Raw genomic sequence first — 20,352 nt, 5'->3', positions numbered from 1 at the left:
AGTGGCAGTAAACAGAGTGGATGACTCATACCAGCACTGTCACGAGGAACAACACCCACCTAGTGGTCAGCCGCAGAAGCCAAAGGCAGAACGGCCGAAGCCAGCGTGGACCCAGAGGCCACGTTAAGGCGATAGAACCTGGAGAAGGTGCACGGCACCGTCCAGGATGCCGCTGCACAGATCTCAGACAACGGTACCCCTCTCATTGCCGCCCAGGAAGTGGCCACACCCCTGGTGGAATGACAGACAACGCCTGAAGGGGCAGGTCTACCTGCCACGTCATAAGCCTGTTTGATTGCTTCAACAATCCAGTGGGAGAGACGTTGCTTCGACAGGGCACGGCCCTTGTGTGCCCCCCTGTAGCACACAAACAACTGCTCAGAGCGTCGAAAGCTCTGTGTTGCCTGAAGGTACAGCTGCAACGCCCGGACTGGGCACAGCAAATTAGCCCGCTCCTCCAGCCGGGACTCAAACGGGGGAGGATGGTATGCTGCCAATTCTATGGCCTGATTGGCATGGTAAGGGGGTAACACCTTTGGCAGGAAAGGGACATTTGGCCACAGGGTCACTCCTGAGCTGTCTGCCTTCCACCGAAGGCACGTAGGACTGACTGAAAGGGCGTGGAGCTCGCTCACACGCTTGGCAGACGTAACAGCCAACAGAAAGGCGGTCTTCCATGACGTCGTCCTCAAGGACCCCCCTGCCATAGGCTCAAAGGGTGCCTCGCCCAAGGCCTGCAGGACCAGCGGCAGGTCCCATGCTGCTGCACGCTGCACTCTGGGGGGGGGGGGGGGGGGGGGGGGGGGCGCAGTCTCCTGGCACCCCGCAGAAACTGTGCCACCCAGTAATGCGCTCCAACTGGTCTACCATCGATGTGGCCATGGTGGACAGAAATAGCCGCTACGTGCACCTTCAAGGTCGAGGCCGCCCGGCCCGCCTCAAACAGATACTGTAGGTACCGCAGTACCATTTGTAACGGACAGGAGATCGGGTCAAAACCCCCGTCCCTGCACCAGGAGGAGAAAGCGGCCCAGCAATGCGAATACACCCTTCTTGTGGAAGGAGCTCTAGCATTCTGCAAGGTCTCACATACCGAGGGCTCAAGGTGCGTCAAGAATGACCCTTCCCTCTCAACGGCCAGGCCCAGAGTTGAAGGAGGCTCGGAGAGGGATGCCATACCTCCCCGCCCAGCTGGGACAGGAGGTCCGACCGTACTGGGAGCTGCCAAGGCTCCCCGTCTACAGGCTGAGGAGCGTGGAGAACCAAATCCTCGAGGGCCACTTGGGCGCCACCAGGAGGACCCTGTGACCCGATAATCTCACCCTGTGAAGCGTGGGCATCACCAGGGGAATCGGAGGGAACGCATAAAGGAGGCCTCTCGGCCAAGTGTTGGCGAGAGCGTCCATCCCGAGCGGGGCACTGGTCTCTGCCAAGGAGAACCACAGTGGACAATGAGTCGTACACTCCGAGGCGAACAGATCCACACGGGCTTCCCCGTATCGATCCCAAATCATTCGCACCACCTGGGGGTGCAACCGCCAGTCCCCTGGGGGCAGCTGCCGGCGTGAGAGGGAATCCGCCACCACGTTGGCTCTGCCAGGGAGGTGCATTGCCCTCAAGGAGGCCAATTGAGGATGAGCCCACATCCACAATCTCCGGGCCTCGTTCAAGGAGTCCAGCGACCTGGTTCCCCCCTGGTGGTTGACATGAAACACTGTCGAAGTGTTGTCTGTCCGGACGAGGACATGCTTGCCCCTGAGAAAGGGCAAGAAGTGCCTCAGCGCCAAGTAGACAGTCCGGAGTTCTAGGACATTGATGTGCCGTCCCCGCCACAGAGGGCCCCAAACCCCCTGGACTGACCTCTTCTGCCATACCGCACCCCAACCCTGAGGTGAGGCATCTGTTGTCACCACCTCTCGCCTCGAAGGGACTGAGCCGAGAGGAACACCGTGCAATAGAAAGGTGCTGTCCCGCCACCGGTGGAGATGAATAAGGCACTGGTGTGTAACCTTGACCTTGACCCACCTGTGAAGGCGAGGGTCCATCTGGAGGCTGTTGAACCACATCTGCAGGGGGCGCAGGTGCAGCAGCCCCAGAGGTGTCACAGCCGAGGCCACCGACAGCATCCCCAGCAGTCGGAGCCATGCGTGGACGGGCAACCTCATCCCGAGGCGGAAGGACCGTAGCAGGTCCTGAATCCGCTCTGCCCGCTCTGCAGTAAGGCGTGCCTGCATCGATACGGAATCGAGGGACAGGCCGATGAAGGTGGTCTGCTGCGTAGGACGCAACAAGCTCTTCTCCCAATTTACCGACATGCCCAGAGCCTCGATATGTGTGAGGACCCTGGATGTCATCAGCTCCGCCTCCTGGAGCGAGGGGGCGCATATAAGCCAGTCGTCCAGATATGGGAGAATCTTTACTCCCGACAGGCATAGCGATGTCAAGGCCGCCCTCATGCATCTGGTGAAGATGCGAGGAGCCAGGGACAGGCCGAAAGGCAGGACGGTGAACTGGTAGGCGTGGCCTTGAAAGGCAAAACTGAGAAACCGTCTGTGGTCTGGGTGTATTGGGACGTGAAAGTAGGCGTCCTTGAGGTCTATGGAGGTGAACCACTCCCCTGGAGTGACAGATTGAAGGACGTCGCGTGTACGCAGCATCCGAAATGGGAGGACCTTCAGGTACTGGTTCAGACCCCGAAGGTCCAGCACAGGCCGAAGAGAAGTGTCTTTCTTCGGAATGAGGAAGTATGTTGAGTAAAACCCACTGCTCTGTGTATGTGGGTGAACTCTTGTGATGGCCTTTTTGTCCAAGAGTTTGGCTATCTCTTGTGACAAACACAGGGACCTCCCGGGGTCTCCGACTGAGGTTTCCCTGACCCCGGAGGGTGGTGGGGGCCGGCGGCGGAACTGCAACCTGTAGCCCTGGGACAGTGTTTTCAAAACCCATACATCCTGAGAATGGGCTGCCCAATAGGCCAGGTGCTGATGTGAAAACCTGCCCACCGCCGGCCCGAGGCCCTCATAGAGTGCCTCGAGGATTATTTGGGGGTTTGGGGGGACGCTGGTGTTGCCCCTGCACCCGCTGAGACCGGCGAGGTGGAGGGTGTGCGCCCCTGGGCTGACGCCCACCACCCCCAGCAACCCGGCTGTGCTGCCAGGGCTGCGGAGGGGGGCTCGGGGGATGTGAGCGGCGCAGGTCTTGTGCGCCCGGTGTCCTGGAGTGCTGAGCTGGGGGTCCCATGCTCGCACTCCGACGACCCCAGGCCTCTGATGCCTGACCCGACTGCTTCCTGCGCTCCAACGCCTGTTCTGCCTCTGGCCCAAACAACTGGCCCGGCACTACCGGAAGCTTCCGTAGCGTCTGCCTGCAATCGTCAGACATGGGTGCCTGCGCCAGCCACACCTGACGCCGCGTCACCACCAGGGTGGACATCAGGCGGCCAAGCTCTCTGGTCATCAGCCCGAAGGCTTGGAGCGCAGCGTCGTTCGTGTCACCCAACTCCCCGCCCTCATGCTCCGACTGCAACATCTGGGACTGGGCGAGGAGGAGCACGGAGAGGGAGTTCCCAATGCGAGCCATGCGGCCTGCCGCATCATAAGCCGTCGAGAGAAGGCTATCTGTTACCCGGCACTGAGGCCTAGGACAGCGGGCCTTATCTTTGAGCGCCTCATCTGGTGAAAGGACCAGTGAGGCGATACACGGGTCCACGGGAGGCATGTGAACCAGGCCATGTTGCTCCGCCTGGCGCATGGAGGCCAAAGTCCTCGCATCCTTGCCATGGTAGGCAAACGCCTTTGGATCTGCCCAGCAGCGCCGCAGCTCCTGCAAAAAAGCAGGCGAGGGCGGGACATCAAAGGGCGGGGCTACAGGAGTCCGGCGAAAGAATGGGTTGCTCGCCGGTTGGGCAGCGGGCGCATCATCCAGCCCGACCTTAGCCAGGGCCGCACCTGCCTGCAAAGGGCAGGGGCCCTCTCCCAGCTCAGTGCTCCCAGAGCTCCTGAGGGATGTCTCCGAGCCAGCCTCTGCCTGTATGCTAGCTGGGTCAACCACCAGACACGGCAGCTCAGGGGAGGGATACTCGCCAGAGCTAAACACACTGTCACGGCCTTGAAACATAGAGTTTGAAGCCCTGGTAGACATAGCATCGTCTCCACAATCTGACTCCCAGGGGACCGCCAGAGGTGGGGAGGGCAGAGCCCGCTCCCTCACTAAGGCCTTAAGCTGCTCCAGTTCAGCCCGTAAATCCTCCATCTCACTGCGTGAGGGAGCATCCTTCGCCTTCTTCTGCGTAGGGCCACTGCGCTCGTCATGGGGCCCCGCTCTGCGCTTGTCCCGGTGCTTTTTGCGGGAACCTGCACTGACATGAGCGGGCCCAGAGGGTGGGAGGTCGCTCCTAAAGAGGAGGCCTTCCACCTGACGCAGCCGGTCCTCTCTCACCGAGAGCGGCAAAATGCTGCAGTTGATGCAGGGGTCGGAGAGGGCCTCCCTCAGGTGCCCCACCCCCAGACACTGGGGGCACAATTCATGGCCATCCTCTACCAACAGTAGAGTGCCACACGATGTACAAGCCATCATCGCTTCCTCCAAAAAATAAAAGGGTCAAGTTAGGAAATCTGGGCGAGAACCGAGACTCGATCAGAACATCTAACAGACTCCTCACACCACTTTTTTTAATCCAAACAATTCAGTGTGGAGCCAGGTAATCCAAGCGAGAACTGTGGTCGCCACAGAACGCGTCCGGAACCTCTGGACTAGCTTTTTTTTTTTTTTTTTTTTTTTTAATATATATATATATATTTTTTTTTTTAATTTATATATATATATATTTTTTTTTTTTTAAAGCTTAAGTAAAAAAATACTTACCAAGCCAGGCTAGGAACCAACAGACAAGAGCAGTGGGTGGACCACTGAACGCGGCTGGGACATCTAGCATGTGGAGGAATCAGCTCAGCACAAACAATTCAAGACCGTTTGTGTGGCTGGGGAGCGAGCCAGCCCGAGACACGGGCGCTCGAATCCTCCAGATGGAAAAAGGGAGAGGTAAGATGGCTTGACAGCCACAGCCTTAGAGGGCACAACGTGCGCTCCGACCAAGAGTCACAGGCAGGCTGTCAAACACCACCAACCAGAGTTGAGCTTACCTCCCCGAACCTGCAGAAAATATAGATCCGAAACACGGATCTACGGAGCGATTAACCAGCGATGTACGTCAGGTTAACAGCGAGAAGATTCAAGAGGCCGGATGTAGTCTACCGGGCGGTATTTATAGATGCACAGGTAGCCTACACGTCACTCACATGACACTGTTGTTATTAAATCTCGACCTGCGCGGAGCGCGAGGAGACATATCCACTCTGTTTACTGCCACTGGCAGTCTGGAAGGAATGAAACAGAACCACCATTGCAACACACCCACTGAACTGGGCTGGTGGGACATGGGCTTTGTTCAGGTTATGATGAACTTCAACCTGAAATCCATTTTCACCAATTGTATTTTGCTTTGTCACTGTCTCACAATGGTTCTGTAGATTGACCAGTCGATATAGAGGCACAAATAATCCATGCTTTACACCAGGACAACAGGGTGATGACACCATATATTTAATCGTATCTAAGCCTGAGGATTTTTATGGTAGAATACTGTCTTTTTTTTTTCTTTTGCCACTGGGTGTCATTTGGACAGAACATGTTGGTAAGACACCTGTTGATCAATGCAAACTTTGTCTTGTGCATGAGCAACAGCAAGGAAATAGTACTGGAGTTGAAGGGAGAAGATGTATTATTAACACCAGCAATTATACCAGCACAGATATTTTCCTTGACACACAGAATGGTTGGCTTGATACAATGACTCACAGATTAAATTTTTGATTGTTCACCATCCATGTGGCAACACGACCGACCAACCTCTTCACATAAAGAAAGATAATTCACTTATCAGACAGGGTATTATAAGTCTCTAAAGGGCCTCTGTATGTAAACAAATACTTATAAAAACAGCTGTGCAGTTTGTAATTAGGATCAATGCTAATAAGGCCAGGGGAAACGGGCAGAACCTGGTGAAAAAAATGAAGGAGGAGCTTAATTGCCTTCTGCTACCTTATAAGAGATGACTACTACAGTCCCCTCAGCCTCTGGTCCGTCATCAGCCCCGAGGCCGGTTTTAGGGGGGGGGAGAGGGGTGGGCTATGCCCACCCAAACGTGCCTCCTACCCACCGGCGTCTCCGTCCCGACGGCGGCAAGAGCGGATGGCGGAGCGCTGCAGGCTGCAGGAGCCCCAGAGACTTGCGACAGGACCTCTCCACCCTCCCGGAGAGGGCATGCCACCCTTTTTTGGTGGAGAAACATGGCCTCGGATTTGGAGGTGCTGAGCGCAGCCCTGCTGCAGTATGGTAAAACTATGGTATTTGTTTGAGGTGGACGTGGTACCAAAAAAATGACATTATAGTTTAATCACTGTTTAATTTAAAGGGGACCTATTATGAAAAACACGTTTTCTCTTGCTTTAACATATATAAAGTGGTCTCCCTTCAGCCTGCCAACTCAGAGAAGGGGGAAAGCAACCAAATTTTGCAGTGTCTGTACAACCGCCTGGATGAGCCGTCCAGTGTGATGTGACTGGCACTAAAGCTTCTGCATACCAGGATTAGTTCCTCTTTAACTGAAAAGTCACACGTGTGACCTTTTTAACCCCGATGTCTGTTACCTCCGTATGTTTTCTGTTTTCTTCCAATTGTCCATTGTCTACCGTATATGGTCATTTTCCTGTCAAATTCTCAATAAAAAGTTTTAAAAGCAATGGGTCACATAGGTCAAATGCCTTCCTGACTAAAACGGGAAGTCTGAACCGATGCACCAAAAGACAATGGGACAGTTGTCCCAGGACAGTCGACCCCCCGAGTATACTCAGGAAGTGGCTGTCCTGTCATCTGTTAACAGAGCATGTGACAGTTCATAAGGACAGAAACTAGTTCAAAAGTTTGATTAATCTCACAGTCCCACTGGGAGGAGACCCTGGGGAAGACCCAGGACCCGCTGGAGAGGCTATGTCTCTCGGCTGGCCTGGGAACACTTCGGACTCCCCTCGGACGAGCTGGAGGAAGTCTCTGGGGTGAAGGAAGTCTGGGCATCTCTGCTAAGACTGCTGCCCCCGTGACCCGGTAACGGATGAGCGGAAGAAAATGGATGGATGGATGGATGGATGATATAACTAGTGGCTTTGGTAATGATTTGTGCGGATGAATTTGGACGCAGTTGGAGTTTATAAAGAGTTTTTTTCAGGTAGACCAGTTATGCAGGAGCTTCATTGGTTCCCAGTAATATTCCCTCTCCAAAATAAAATATTATTGTTCAACTACAAAGCTATCTGAAGCCTTGATCCTCAGTACCTTGCAGATCTCATGTACATACCTACCTGTGACCTTATATCCTCATCATCTATTCGCCTCACTGTTCCTTCTTCTCACTTCATGTGGACCAGAGCATTCAGTCGGTCTGTATCCGCAACTATGGAACCTATTCCCCCCCGATCTTTTCTAAAACTGATTCAATAACTCACTGTAATTTAATCAAAACTCATCTGGTTAGGCTTTCCTACTTACCCTCAGAGAATCAGAGAGCCCAAACAATGGCACAAATAACGATATTATGCTATGACCATTATCCATACTTGTATATTTATGATCACTGCATTATCTAATTAACATCTGTGTCTGTATTTTATTGTTTTTATTTTACATTCTGCTTTTATCGGTACGGGGACTATGAGTGTAATGAAAGGCACGAATAAATAAAATGTCTTATTATCATTATTAATAGGCTATTTTAACTTGTCCAAGCTGATGCTCACCTATGACAGAATTATCAAAATTAGATTTTATTTATTGTTACTTAGAGTAAATTTCTAATCAATAGATGTACATTATGTACATATTATAGTGTACATATAGATTCCGCACAATATGACAACTCAATGAGAAAATCTGAAAATCTTAAACCTTAAACTTGCCAACCACATATCAATATGTTCAAGTGTAATGACTAGAAGTGGTGCTGTTATAAAAGGAAAATTATTTTGTGTTGTTCTATCTGCCTTTTCACTTCACTTTGTTGAAATATAAACCAATTATCATAACCCACATTTGACATAATATAAACTATATCAAACTATAAGTCAACATCAGAATTTCTTAGGGCTTGCTTTGTATGAGTCAAAGTAAATATGTTCAAGATTAGTTCAATCTTCATCATTCTCAAATTAAAGATGACTCTTTCCTTCCCTTAAAAATTACATTTTTGACATTCAAATCATACAAAGCAGTCATATAACATTTATCCAGCAGCACTACTCTACTGGATAACCTTTACAATGTTATGTTAAATGTCTTGGTATCATGATGGCTTGCCTTTTAATATATCACTTTAAACAAATACAAATAAAAAGCTTTTATTTTAAATGATGAGCATTTCACTTAGCATTTGTATAAGCTTGTCAAAATATTCAACTATAGTTTGAATCAAACAATGCAAATGCTGCACACATAAGAGTCAGTGAAAATGCTCCTGATAGCACTCTGCCGTGGCTGTTTTTTGTCAGGTTTGATGAGGTTTAAAGGTAATCCTCCTTTGAGTGTTGATATTCAGTCAACTGAACAGATCTGGCTGGCTGCAGCACAGAATTTATTTACCTGATATAACCATCTTATCTCCTCTCTATAATGTTTCATGAAAGCATCTTTTTAGCTGTAAACTCGTTACCCAAAAAGTAACCAGAGCTCAGCCCTTTTCTGAGTTCTTGTTAGTCATTAATACATCTGAAATCTTCTCCACAGCAAGTCTCACTTTTAGTCATTATATTCTTGAACTCATGGTTTCTTGAACTGCAATCCTCTAGATAGAGATCGCAATTTTTTTAGAGCGTCTCTCCTACTTTGGGGGTCACTTGGCCCCACGCTTGTCTTCACTAGATACATTTCCACAAGTGGGAGTTCCAGGTAGATTTTTCAGGGCCTTCAATCACAAAAACCCAAGAAGCATCCACCGTTTACGTGTTACTTCTTCTCTGCTAACTTTTGCTGCATTATTCCTTTTTTTGTGTCATTGTATGCTGCTGGCCGTGTGCGAAAAAAATGTGCATTACCGCCACTTCATCACCATCAAATGTTTCTTGTGTGGTGCTGCACTGTAATAGAGACACACTGGCTACAGCCATTGGAGATATCTTTGAGTTTGATGTTGAGATGTCCAACCCATACCTGACATAGCTGTTCCCATATACTTTTCCAGCCAATAGATTACGGCGTTCTGTAAACACCCTACCTGCATATATCTTACGTTCTGCTCTCATCTGCAGGATTTTCTTAGCATATCTTAGCAAAGCCTGCTCCTGAGGCCTTGTTTGGTGTAGTAGGTCGGAGCCTCTGGTGCTGCTTTGTTCAAGCTCTTTTCTTGTTTTTCCTGTGGTTAGTACCTCTGTACCCTCCTTCTGCTTCATGTACATGTACAGTCTCCGGGACCTGAACTTCTATCTCTTCCTGTGGCCAGGATATTACACCATGGTATCTGATTGCATGTTCATAGATCTTCAGGTCCTGCATTGTTTGTAGCCACTTGGTTGTAGCTGAATTGTGACAACTTCTTCATAACAAGCATTTGCACGTGGGATCCTAAGGCATTTGCATCTGTTCTGAACTTCTTCTGTGTTGCTTTTTGGTGCTTCAACCCCTTCTATTATGATTACCCCCCAAACCCTGATCTATCTCAGATGTTGCAACTGTATCCTAGTAAGGTGGATCAGTGAGTCAATATCATAATCAGTTTTGGCATACAGCTGTCTTGGCATCATTGATTGAAAATATGTGGCTAACGATTGCTTCACTTCAGAACTGAGCCACTGTTTGTGAAGATCTGGTTGTTGGGGCTTCAGGACTTTGAACAATAGACAATGTTCATAAACTTTTTAGTATTAGGTGTTTCATGATCATAGAAAGTATAGAACAGACAATGAAGATCCAATTATATGACTCAAAGTATTTAATATGGTAACCTTACAGAAAAACATTCAAACTGGATAACAAATACAATTTACAATTTAGTGTTGGTTATCACTTCCTTTTGGCAGAAGCTTTGACAGAAGGGGGGAAGGGCTATAATGGTATAATGGTATAATGGCTTCTTAAAACCAATTCAAATTGATTCTATGTTCTTGTTTGTCTAAGATAAATTGCTCCTTTAGAAAACTGAGAAAATGTGCCTCCAACAACAGGATTAACCAAGTATTTCATATATTTGTACAGTCTACAATTATTAGACAATTGTTAAACATGTTGCTCTCTCAGGGAGATTATAGTCTAATTTAAATATGAACATTTTTCATGTCAAGGTCATATTTTGATAAATAAAAGGCCCAGTACAACATTCATCACACATCACTGGTATGGCAAGGGTGTGAAGTGGGTCAGCTAGTTTTAACTCAATATGGTGGCCTCGTAATAAGGGTTTCAGCAATGAAAAATGGCTAATCTTTCAAAGAATGCAAGCACCCTTACTGTTATTTACTGTGAGATAAATCCAAGATTGTCATTATGAAAATAAAAAACTATCAGAATAGGAACAGAAGTCACCAGACAGGCCATTCCCTGAAGGAATTTAGGGGGGGGTTGTCTGCTTTGTTAACAGCTGACCAGTGTCTTTAGACACATCTGTGCAAAGCCTCACAGATTTCTTGTTTGTCCAGAAGGTGCTCATTTATTGACCCTTCATGTTGTTTCAAGACGTTTAAGCTGACTTAAAGGTTAGCTAGGTTTAGTTGGACCATCTGATAACACGAGACCCCCATGAAGTTTGGCCTGGTGACTTCTGGTTTGTAAATAACCCAGTGTTTTTAAAAACCATCTGTTCAAACCTCCAACAACAGGTCCTGTTTTAGTTGACCTCTTGACTCTTTGTGTTTTAAGGATGTCTGTTTGTTTCTTCATACTAAGCCTCTTTAACTGAAAAGTCATGTGTGTGACCATCTGTTTTTGTCAATTGTCCATCCACTGTCTACCATTGGTTGTCTTAACATAGCCAACGCCTGTCAGTTTTTCAATAAATACCTCCTACTAAGAAGGACCCAGCAAGCATTCCGTCGAGAGCCACAGAGAGAGAGCCGTGTTGCTCGACAGGGCTCCGACTTTGCTTCACTTCTGCGCAGAAGGCCTTTAAAAATCATTTCTGACAGTTTCCGGTGTCTTTTTCTAAGTTATTAATATTTTGATGACTTTTTAACCTAACATTTACATCCAAAACAAGACAGAAAATTTTGCAAGTTGACTGTTTGCTAGTTTGTTCACCACATCAACTCAACTAAGTATTTGTGTTGTTTTCATGTGTACCTTATTTACAAGATATAACAAATATGTCCAACCACAATACATAGCATAAGCTGTAGTTTGCAATTACACTGGGTGGCATTAATTAGGCATCCACTATAATTCTTTAGAGTCTGAGTAATTTTGACTTCAAGCATAACCTTCTGTAGCATGTTACCATTGCCAAACATGAGTAACATCGTTCCTCAGAAAACAGAAATGGAAAAACTAGATCAAGCATTTATTATGTCATTTTGGGACTCTGCAACTCATTTTTGAGTTCTCCCAATTTATTAATTAATTTATTTATTTTTTGAAAAGACTTTAAAAATGTAAAACACTGCAACAAAGAGACTATTTTTCTCCAAGTTTATTTCATAGTCTATTGTAATGGCTAGTGTGGGTTTTCCTTCTGTAACCCTCCCTCCCTGTTTGAAAACAGGGAAAACCTCTTATCATTTGTGTCCTTGCTGGTTTTTATCCTTTTTTGTTTGTTGTTTTTTGTTTTGTTTTTGTGATTTCCTCTCATGAGTGGGGCTTTTTGTTTGGATTTTTTCAAAACTGAAATTTGTTTTATTATGTATCCTGGTGTCTTCTGTCTCCTTTGAGTACTCCAACAGCAGTGTCGTGCCTTTCTTGAACAAACTGATCTGGACAACTGAATATTTCAAAGAGCTAGCGTGAATAGTTCGCCAATACGGATCTGCTTCTTTACGTTCTTTGCAGAGTTGAACGAGAGAGCTGATTTTTAGCCACTCTTGGTCACCGTACACATTTCTGGCTGGGTTTCTCAGCCAATCGTAGGCGTACTGTATGCCAGTTTGCAGTAGGCTACTGCTTAGAATCCTCTTGGGTTGCATGATGAGAATCCGTAAAAAGTATTGCATGGTTCAACCCCTAAACAACTCATTGATGCGGTTCTACTTACTGGTTTAAGTAGATTCATATAATTTATCCTTCAAAATATATGAGAATTTTATCTGGGAATGTATCTCTGTTCGTCGTTCAAACTTTCAAAGTATTTTCAAAGACTTGATTTAGCCATCTCTATGCAGAAGCACCACCTTCTGAAATTGTAGCTTTTTTTCTTTGGCTTCCTGTTAAATTCAGGATAGATTTCAAAATGATTCTCATCTCTTATAAATTCCTTAAGAGTCTACAGATTATCCTAACAGAGAACTTGGCTCAGACTGCCCTTCCTCATGGTTCCTCGGGTTGCTAAAAGTAGACTGCGGGAGGCAGAATCTGCAGTAATCAAACTCCTCTTGTTGTCGCCTCTATTTACTGTACTATAAGTTGTCCAGTTTATTGTTAAGGCTGGCTTGGGTGACCCATCCTTTAGTTACTCTGCTGTAGGCCTAGACTGCAGAGAAATCTCCCATGAAGCCCTGGGTACTTTCCTCTTCTGTCGGTGCTTTCACTGTATGTATGGTACCATTATTTCTGTTCTAACTGTGTGTTGGTCTGTTTTTTTCTTTTTTTTTTCCCACAGCAGGTATCACTTCCCAAGTGTGTGTGTTTGTGTTTTTACTGTCCTCTCACGTCCCAAACAATCAACAGATGGCTGCCTCTCCTGAGTCTGGTTCTGCTGGTGGTCTCGTCCTGCTATAAGAGACTTTTTCTTCCCCACTGTTGCTTTCCAACCAGTCCTCCGGATGAGAAATAGACTTGATGCAATTTGTTGGATTCCTTAGCTCAGCTGCTTTGAAGAAATTGCATTATATACATTTTTTTTTTAAATTAAAAGGACTCAGAGGAAAGACTTGTAACGAATTTGATTGAAGTACAGAAAGGATAAAATAGAATGTATAAAGTCTATAATTGTTTCCCCCTGTGTTTTTAATTGTGGGGGGTGGGGGGGGTGGGGGGGGGCTACTGAATCCTGCATTTACATAAAACCCAGTGTTTTTACAGCCTTTTGTAGAACCAAAACTGATCTTCCCACTTTTATAAATTATTCTGAGATACACTGAAGGTGAGTGACATATACCACGCACATCTAATGCTGCACCGAGCTCACATCCACTTTTCATGCAATTTATTCAAATGTGTTCATTTCACAGAGCTCTGTGATTTGAATAATATTCCAGCAAATTTAAAATGTTCACCAAGTTAGAAATAAATGACCATGTGAGGCGGGTACAGAATTTTCATACTTATGCATGAATGAGCTATTCCCTATTTATACCACTCAACTACCTCCTCTCTACTTCTTTGACAGAAACTGGGGTGAAGGATTGCTGCCGGAGAAGCATAACTATGACTCATTGGTCGCCTGTGATTATAGATGGAATGTACAGTTAAGGATATGAGACACTCAAATGACCTAAGCAGCTCTGCCAATTTGCTAGACATTTCAGTTATAAGATATGGGTTTGGAGGACAGGGAGTGCAAATCAAATCAGCTTCTTCTAAAACTGTGCAACAGGGAGAGAGAGAGAGAGAGAGAGAGAGAGAGAATTATTTTAGTAACTATTTTAATTTTTTTTTAATTATGGTAAGTAATCATGTTATCATGTTCTGCTAATCAAATATATTATCAGCAAGTGGGCATGTGTGAAATCAGACATTTTGGCAGTGTGCTGAGAAAAAAGTTGCTTTGTTGCAAAGAATCTGACTGAATCCAGGTGGCAAAAGGCTGGATCCAGAAATGTTTTGGTGATATTTATAATTTCCAAAACTAGTCTTTGTTAAATTTAGCAAATTAACTGTCTCGTTTGAGCCTTACATGAACTCCTATGCCTTTGCCTTCTCATTAAGCTAAAGGGCTTGATAGTTGTTCATCGACTGACCACAGGAGGCCATCTTCAAATGTGAGCCAATCATGTCAAATTGTTCAACTTTGCAGCCAAGAAGAAGCAAAAGTGTTGTAATCAAGTGACATTTTTTCCAGTAAGAGCAGTGGTTAGAAAATGTGTATTTTAGTCTATTTACGCATTAAGGCCATCCGCTATTGTTTTCCATTGCTTTTGTTGCTCCTTTATAATAGCAACAGTGTTTCATTTCTTCAGAAGCCTCCATTTATATATATGGGTCATTTGTTGAGAAGTAGGGCACATGCAATTTATCCATTGTAGAATCAGTGAATCTGTGATCAATCTCATGGTCTTTTGAATAAATCCGTGGGCGTGTTTTTACCTGGATTACTTACACCTGGCTTGACAAAGCCTCACTTCCTGAGCCTGGTTTCGCCTTTGTGAAATGGATAAAGCCAGGATAAAGTGATTGCGCTATGTCAAGCCTGGATTTATCTCTTAACCTGGATTTCTTAATCCTACTTTTGTGAAACAGCCCTCTGGTCCATTCCAGCTTTGTTTGTTTTTTCAAGTCCATTGTTGATGTCTGAAATTTACATAATTCTGTATACGAACTGTGGTCACTACCAGCTTTGCTAGGACTTTCTCCTGGCGTGCTGCTTTCTCTACAATGCATTGTCTGTTGGTTGTCAATTGTCTTTTGTTGGTCTGGCAATTCAAATTATGTATAAAAAAAGAGAGAAAGAGAGAGAGAGCTGTATACAAAAGAATACATAGGCTAAATATGGTTTGATGAAGAGAAGTGATTTTTGAACTAAATCTACACTTTTTTAAGTTTACACATGCTGACATTTTTCTGGACAACAGGAGTGCGCATTATCTATGTTCATATTGGACTAAACTTTTTTTTTGCTAAAGATCGAATAGTTTCGCAGTTGTTTTAATGGCTGAACCAGAAGTAGACTGCATGCTCCAATCATCACCGACTAAATGTATTATTTCTATGGCAATATGTGTTATAAGTGATGAGAGTAGTACATAAAAATATTTGAGCATGTTACTTATTGTACAAAGCTGTCAATAATGTAAAAGGAAGAACAAACAGTAATTAAAGCTGCAAGCAGCGATGAACGGCCCTCGCGCGTGCAATTTCCACCAATAAAGGTCAAGGACTCAAAACTAAGTCCGATGACACCACCCATGACTTTTTATGCCAAACCATTCAAAAGTTATGGCAGAAAATAGGAACTATCAAATATCGACCAATCAGAAGAATGGGCGGGGCTAATTTGCACCAATTAAGGTGAAGGAGTCAAAACCGAGTCCGGTGACACCACCCACGACTCTATGTCATACCATTCAAAAGTTATGCCAGAAAATAGGGACTATCAAATATCGACCAATCAGAAGAAGGGGTGGGGCTAATTCATGCCAATGAAGGTCAAGTACTCAATACCGAGTGCGATGACACCACCCACGACTCTCTATTGGCCCTTTTGCACTAGTACCGCCTCAGCCCGGCTCGGCTCGGCGCGGCTCGTCGCGGCTCCACCCGTTTTGTCCCCGTTTGTTTTTCCACACCCAGGTGAGCAGTGAACGGGTTGGGGTGAAGCTGCTGTGACGTACTCGATTGCCCAACCGCTTTGTTCGTATCAACGCTGATGAGAAATCAGCTGGAGCGAGCGGCTGAGAAAAAAACAGCCTGTCTACATTCCTTTTTTAATTTTCTCGTCAGCCACCAGGTTTATGAACATCTGCACCTCAGAGTTGGATCACCAAACAGACGTTTGTGCTGTATAATAAAATCGCCGGGAGCCGCGAGTCGCTCTCGCGCTGACTCCCGCTTCCTGATTCAAACGTCTGACGGCCCCGCCCCCGACCAATCAGTGGCGTGGAGGGTGATGACGGCCCCGCCCCCCGACCAATCAGTGGCGCGGAGGGTGATGACGTCAGAAATAGTTCCGGCTCAGCCCGGTTAGAACCTCGCCAGAATGGTTACAGAAAAAGTATCTGCTTGGAGCTGCTCTACCCGCCTCAGCCCCTAGTGCAAAAGCGCAAGACGGGGCCGTCGCGGGTAGAAGCGAGCTGAAGTGGTACTAGTGCAAAAGGGCCATATGTCAAACCATTCAAAAGTTATAGCAGAAAATAGGGACTATCAAATGTTGACCAATCAGAAGAAGGGGCGAGGCTGCTTCAGGCCAATGAAGGTCAAGTACTCAATACCGAGTCCGATGATACCACCCACATGTCTTTATCACAACCCATTCAAAACTTATGGCAGAGAATAGGGACTATCAAATATCAACCAATCAGAAGAAGGGGCGGGGATAATTTGCACCAATTATGGTCAAGGACTCAAAACCGAGTCTGATGAAACCACCCACGACTCTATGTCAAACCATTCAAAAGTTATGGCAGAAAATAGGATCTATCAAATATCGACCAATCAGCTACTAGTATCACTTCCTGTTTAACGTTGAAGTTTCACGCGGCACCATGGCCACGCCATTTCACGAAAACTCACGATTTTGATAACTTTTCATGGTTAACTTCTTTTGTGTCTCCTGAGCGAGTTTTATGTCGAACGGACGATCCTGCTAGGAGGAGTTCGTTAAAGTACGACACGTGAAAATGGCATAAATTGCACCAAAATTACACAATTGATTAAAAATTACCGACTTCCTGTTTGGTTTCGGCCATGGCGCCAAGAGACTTTTCTCTACAATGCAACATGATACAGGTGTGTACCGATTTTCGTGCATGTACGTCAAAGAGTATTGTGGGGCTTGAGGCACGAAGTTTCTAGGGGGCGCTGTTGAGCCATTAGGCCACACCCATTAATGCAAACCATTAAATATAACATTTTTCGCCAGGCCTGCGTGCAAAATTTGGTGACTTTTGGGGCACGTTTAGGGATCAAAAAGGCCCTCATTTCGTCGGGAAAAAAAACAAATTCCTACAGATACAATAGGGCCTTCGTACTGTCAGTGGTCGGGCCCTAATTAGTTGGACATCAAGATATTATCAGTAATAATCAGCCAAACCAAAACCAAACAACTTTGAAATTGTGTCTCAAAATTGGCCTATTACAGTAACTCCACAGGTCAACTTGAAGTCAGTATCAAATCATTTTTAAAATCATTACTCTAATCTGATAAAACCCTGGTCATCTCATCTGACAAAAATCACAATCCCAAAGAAGTTGAAGACGATGTCTGTGCAGTGATTTCTGCTATATCTACAGAAGAAAGTTATTTTTCTCACACAGTCTACAGCATCCCTCCATACTCTGTACTCCAGACACTGTCCATGAGCAAGCAACTCACAGGCACTGCTGCCTTTAATGGAGCAGAGAAGAGGCAGGAACAGGAGTTCCTGCTGCCCTGGAGCCCCGGGGAGACCTCACTCTTCTGGGCAGTACTGGAGATGCTTTTTTCAAAGAAATACAAAAATTACTGGATTTTTCTGCAGGCACTTCATTATAAGTTGCTGAGGGGCCTGAAAGTAGTTAAATATGATGACCAAATATTCAGACTGACAAAGTGACAGACCTCTTTTGTGCTGCATCATCATCGGTTGTGATTTTGTCTTTCACTATGGAAGTTTGGTGTGAGAGTGTATTGAAAATGTGAAAAAAGTGTCTAAAAGCTTTGGATTTACATCAGAAACATCAGATTTAGACATTCAAAAGACCCGAGTATGTATGTCTTGTCAATATTAACAGGACGAAAAATAATGAATATAATAATTTGAAAAGAAGATGTTTTATTTGTGTGGCCAACATCATTGATTTAATTTATTCAGTAATGTTACCAACTTCTGTTTTTGGTTCATATCCCAGCTGCAGTCTTTCGGATTTTGCATTTTCTATCTGTACTTGCATTGGTTTTCTTCAGGGGGCTTTGGTTTCCTCTCAAAGTGCAATTATTGGTGAGTTTAATTAGACATAGGTGTGAGCTGTAGCGGAGCCAGAGGGGGGGGCGAGGGGGCGGGCGCCCCGGGGCCCACAAGCTCATAGGGCCCAATGATAGGGCCCTGTTTTGTGTGATACGTTCATATATATAATCGTAAATTGTTGGCTATAATTACGATAAAATGTGCATTGTGCGGCCAGTGTAGGCTAATTTTTCCGCGTTAATTTATGCAGCGTTAATTCGACTCAGAGCCTACGCCGTAGGGTATGGCGAAGCCTACGCCGTAGGGTACGCGGCGATGCGCACGTACGTTGCGCGTCGCCGCTTACCCTACGGCGTAGGCTCTGCGTTGGTGTAACGCAGAACCATAAATCAGCCTTAACAATTACAGCCAATTTGCCGACTCGGCAAATTTGCTGCCATGAAGGAGATGAGCGCTAAACTTTAAAAGAGGACTAAGCATATACAAAGTTTTATGGAAGAGTCAATTGCCAATGGTGAGTCAGTGTAACCTTCATAAATAAATTATTTACCAGAATGTTGTGGTAGCTTTGACCAGCTGCCTATTTGAATGAGCTTTGTGTTGTTGTCAACTAGACCGCCGAGTCTATTCTCTGTTATAGAGCTCAGAAATTATGTTATAGGCCGCTGTGTCTATATCTATCTAAATAGATTGTGTAATTTTAGACCAGTTATGTTTTTTTTTTTTGTATTTAAGCTGTATCAAAGATGGAACTGAGTCAGTCCGTGACTATCAGAGTTTTCAGAGCCATGTGATTGACAGCTGTCAGGCCTATGTGTGTGTGTGTTCTTCTGAACAAGTTTGTGACTTTACTCTGCTTTCTGAGGCATAGGCCTATAGGCTTGCTTGGCTCCATAAAAGTGAGAATAAATGTTGTTTGAGGGGTAGGATGAGGTGTTGTTAAACGTTAAAATGACTATCATAAGGGCCCATCGAGAATGCTCCGCCCCCTCTGTACTGAGATCCACGCTCCGCCACTGGGTGTGAGTGGGAGTATATGCCATTAGTTTTCTATTATAGACAAAACATAGTACAGATAACTTTTTTTAGATAAACATATAGACCAGGGCAAGTAAGTTTTGTAAGTATTTTCGGAGCAACTGGATGTAGGGCCAGAACATCACATCAATCAGGACAACATGATTTTTTTCTAGTAAACAAAACTTTTTTCACCTTATCTATAGGCTACTATTATATCTTGTACAGAAAAAGTAATTTAAGAAAGTAATTCATTTAAATAAAGTAACTTGAATTTGCTACACTGTTATTAGTGTGTTATTACTGCTTTACGCCAGTCTGTGGCTGCGTTATGAAACAGCTTATAATAGTAACTTGGTGATAATAAGCCTGCTGTCTTTAATCAGCGACTTGTTACACAGACTGTCTTTTAAGACATGAATGTGTTATCAGCAAACTATTTGCCCTCTCCACACATTCAATAATAAATTTGAATAATTTCCATTTTGAAAATGACTACTTCTTAATGTATAACAATTTTATGGACATCAGGATGGGCTATCCGTTAGTAACGTATTGCTGCGTTACATCCGAATGTTGTTATTGTTTGTATGCTATTGTGTGCACAAAGACATTAGCAAACATTGCTAGCAAGTCAAAATGTCACTGTCCAAAGCACTGAAGAGGAAAGTTGACAGCGAGGGAAGGACATACAAAGAAGAGTGGAAAGAGAAGTATGCTTAGATCCTACCTGATTTTATAAATGCCAAGCCTCTGTGTCTTATCTGCAACAAAGTTGTTGCAGTTTGCAAGGAATACAACATCCGACGGCACAACGAAACAAAGCATGGCACCTTCAAAGTGGCCTATCCACTCCAGACAGGGGCAAGGAAGCAGAAACTTGAAGCACTGACAGCAAATTACGCGCACAGCAGCAAGATCCTGGTACGAGGCCTCACAGCGCAACAAAAAGTGACAAGTGCTTCCCTTAAAGCAGCATGGGTGATCGACCAGCACAACAGACCATTCCCTGACGCAGAGGTTTTTAAAGAGGTAATGGTGGCAGTTTTGGAGGAGCTGGCTACTGATAAGTCAATGGATGGCGTGATTGCCTCAGTGAAACAGGTGCCTATGTCTGCAAGGTCCACTACCCGACGCATAGACGCACTGTCGGATGCTGGGCATGGAGTTATTTTCAGTGGTCTGAGTCGGGCCAATTACTTTTCTATGGTCATTGATGAGAGCACAGACAACACAGATGTGAGCCAGATGTGTGTCCATGTTAGATATTTTGATGGGAAGAAGTTCAAGGAGTTGCTGTCTTTAATTCCATTAGAGTGGAACACCACCG

The 20,352-nt window shown here is 45.4% G+C and overlaps 1 protein-coding gene across 1 annotated transcript; it reads right to left on the bottom strand.

Moving 5' to 3' along the window:
* Positions 1 to 1,017: 1,017 nt before the first annotated feature.
* LOC133427665 (uncharacterized) lies at positions 1,018 to 4,572 on the bottom strand. Its single transcript, XM_061716924.1, is given in 3 exon segments — positions 1,018 to 1,241; positions 1,244 to 2,951; positions 3,079 to 4,572. Coding segments are annotated over 3 exon segments (3,333 nt in total). The 3' UTR covers positions 1,018 to 1,110.
* Positions 4,573 to 20,352: the final 15,780 nt, after the last annotated feature.

This window comes from Cololabis saira, chromosome 1, assembly GCF_033807715.1.
Source record: "Cololabis saira isolate AMF1-May2022 chromosome 1, fColSai1.1, whole genome shotgun sequence".
Lineage (NCBI taxonomy): Eukaryota > Metazoa > Chordata > Actinopteri > Beloniformes > Belonidae > Cololabis > Cololabis saira.
The sequence above is the reverse complement of the archived record's forward strand: the minus strand, read 5'-3'. Positions and strand labels throughout refer to the sequence as shown.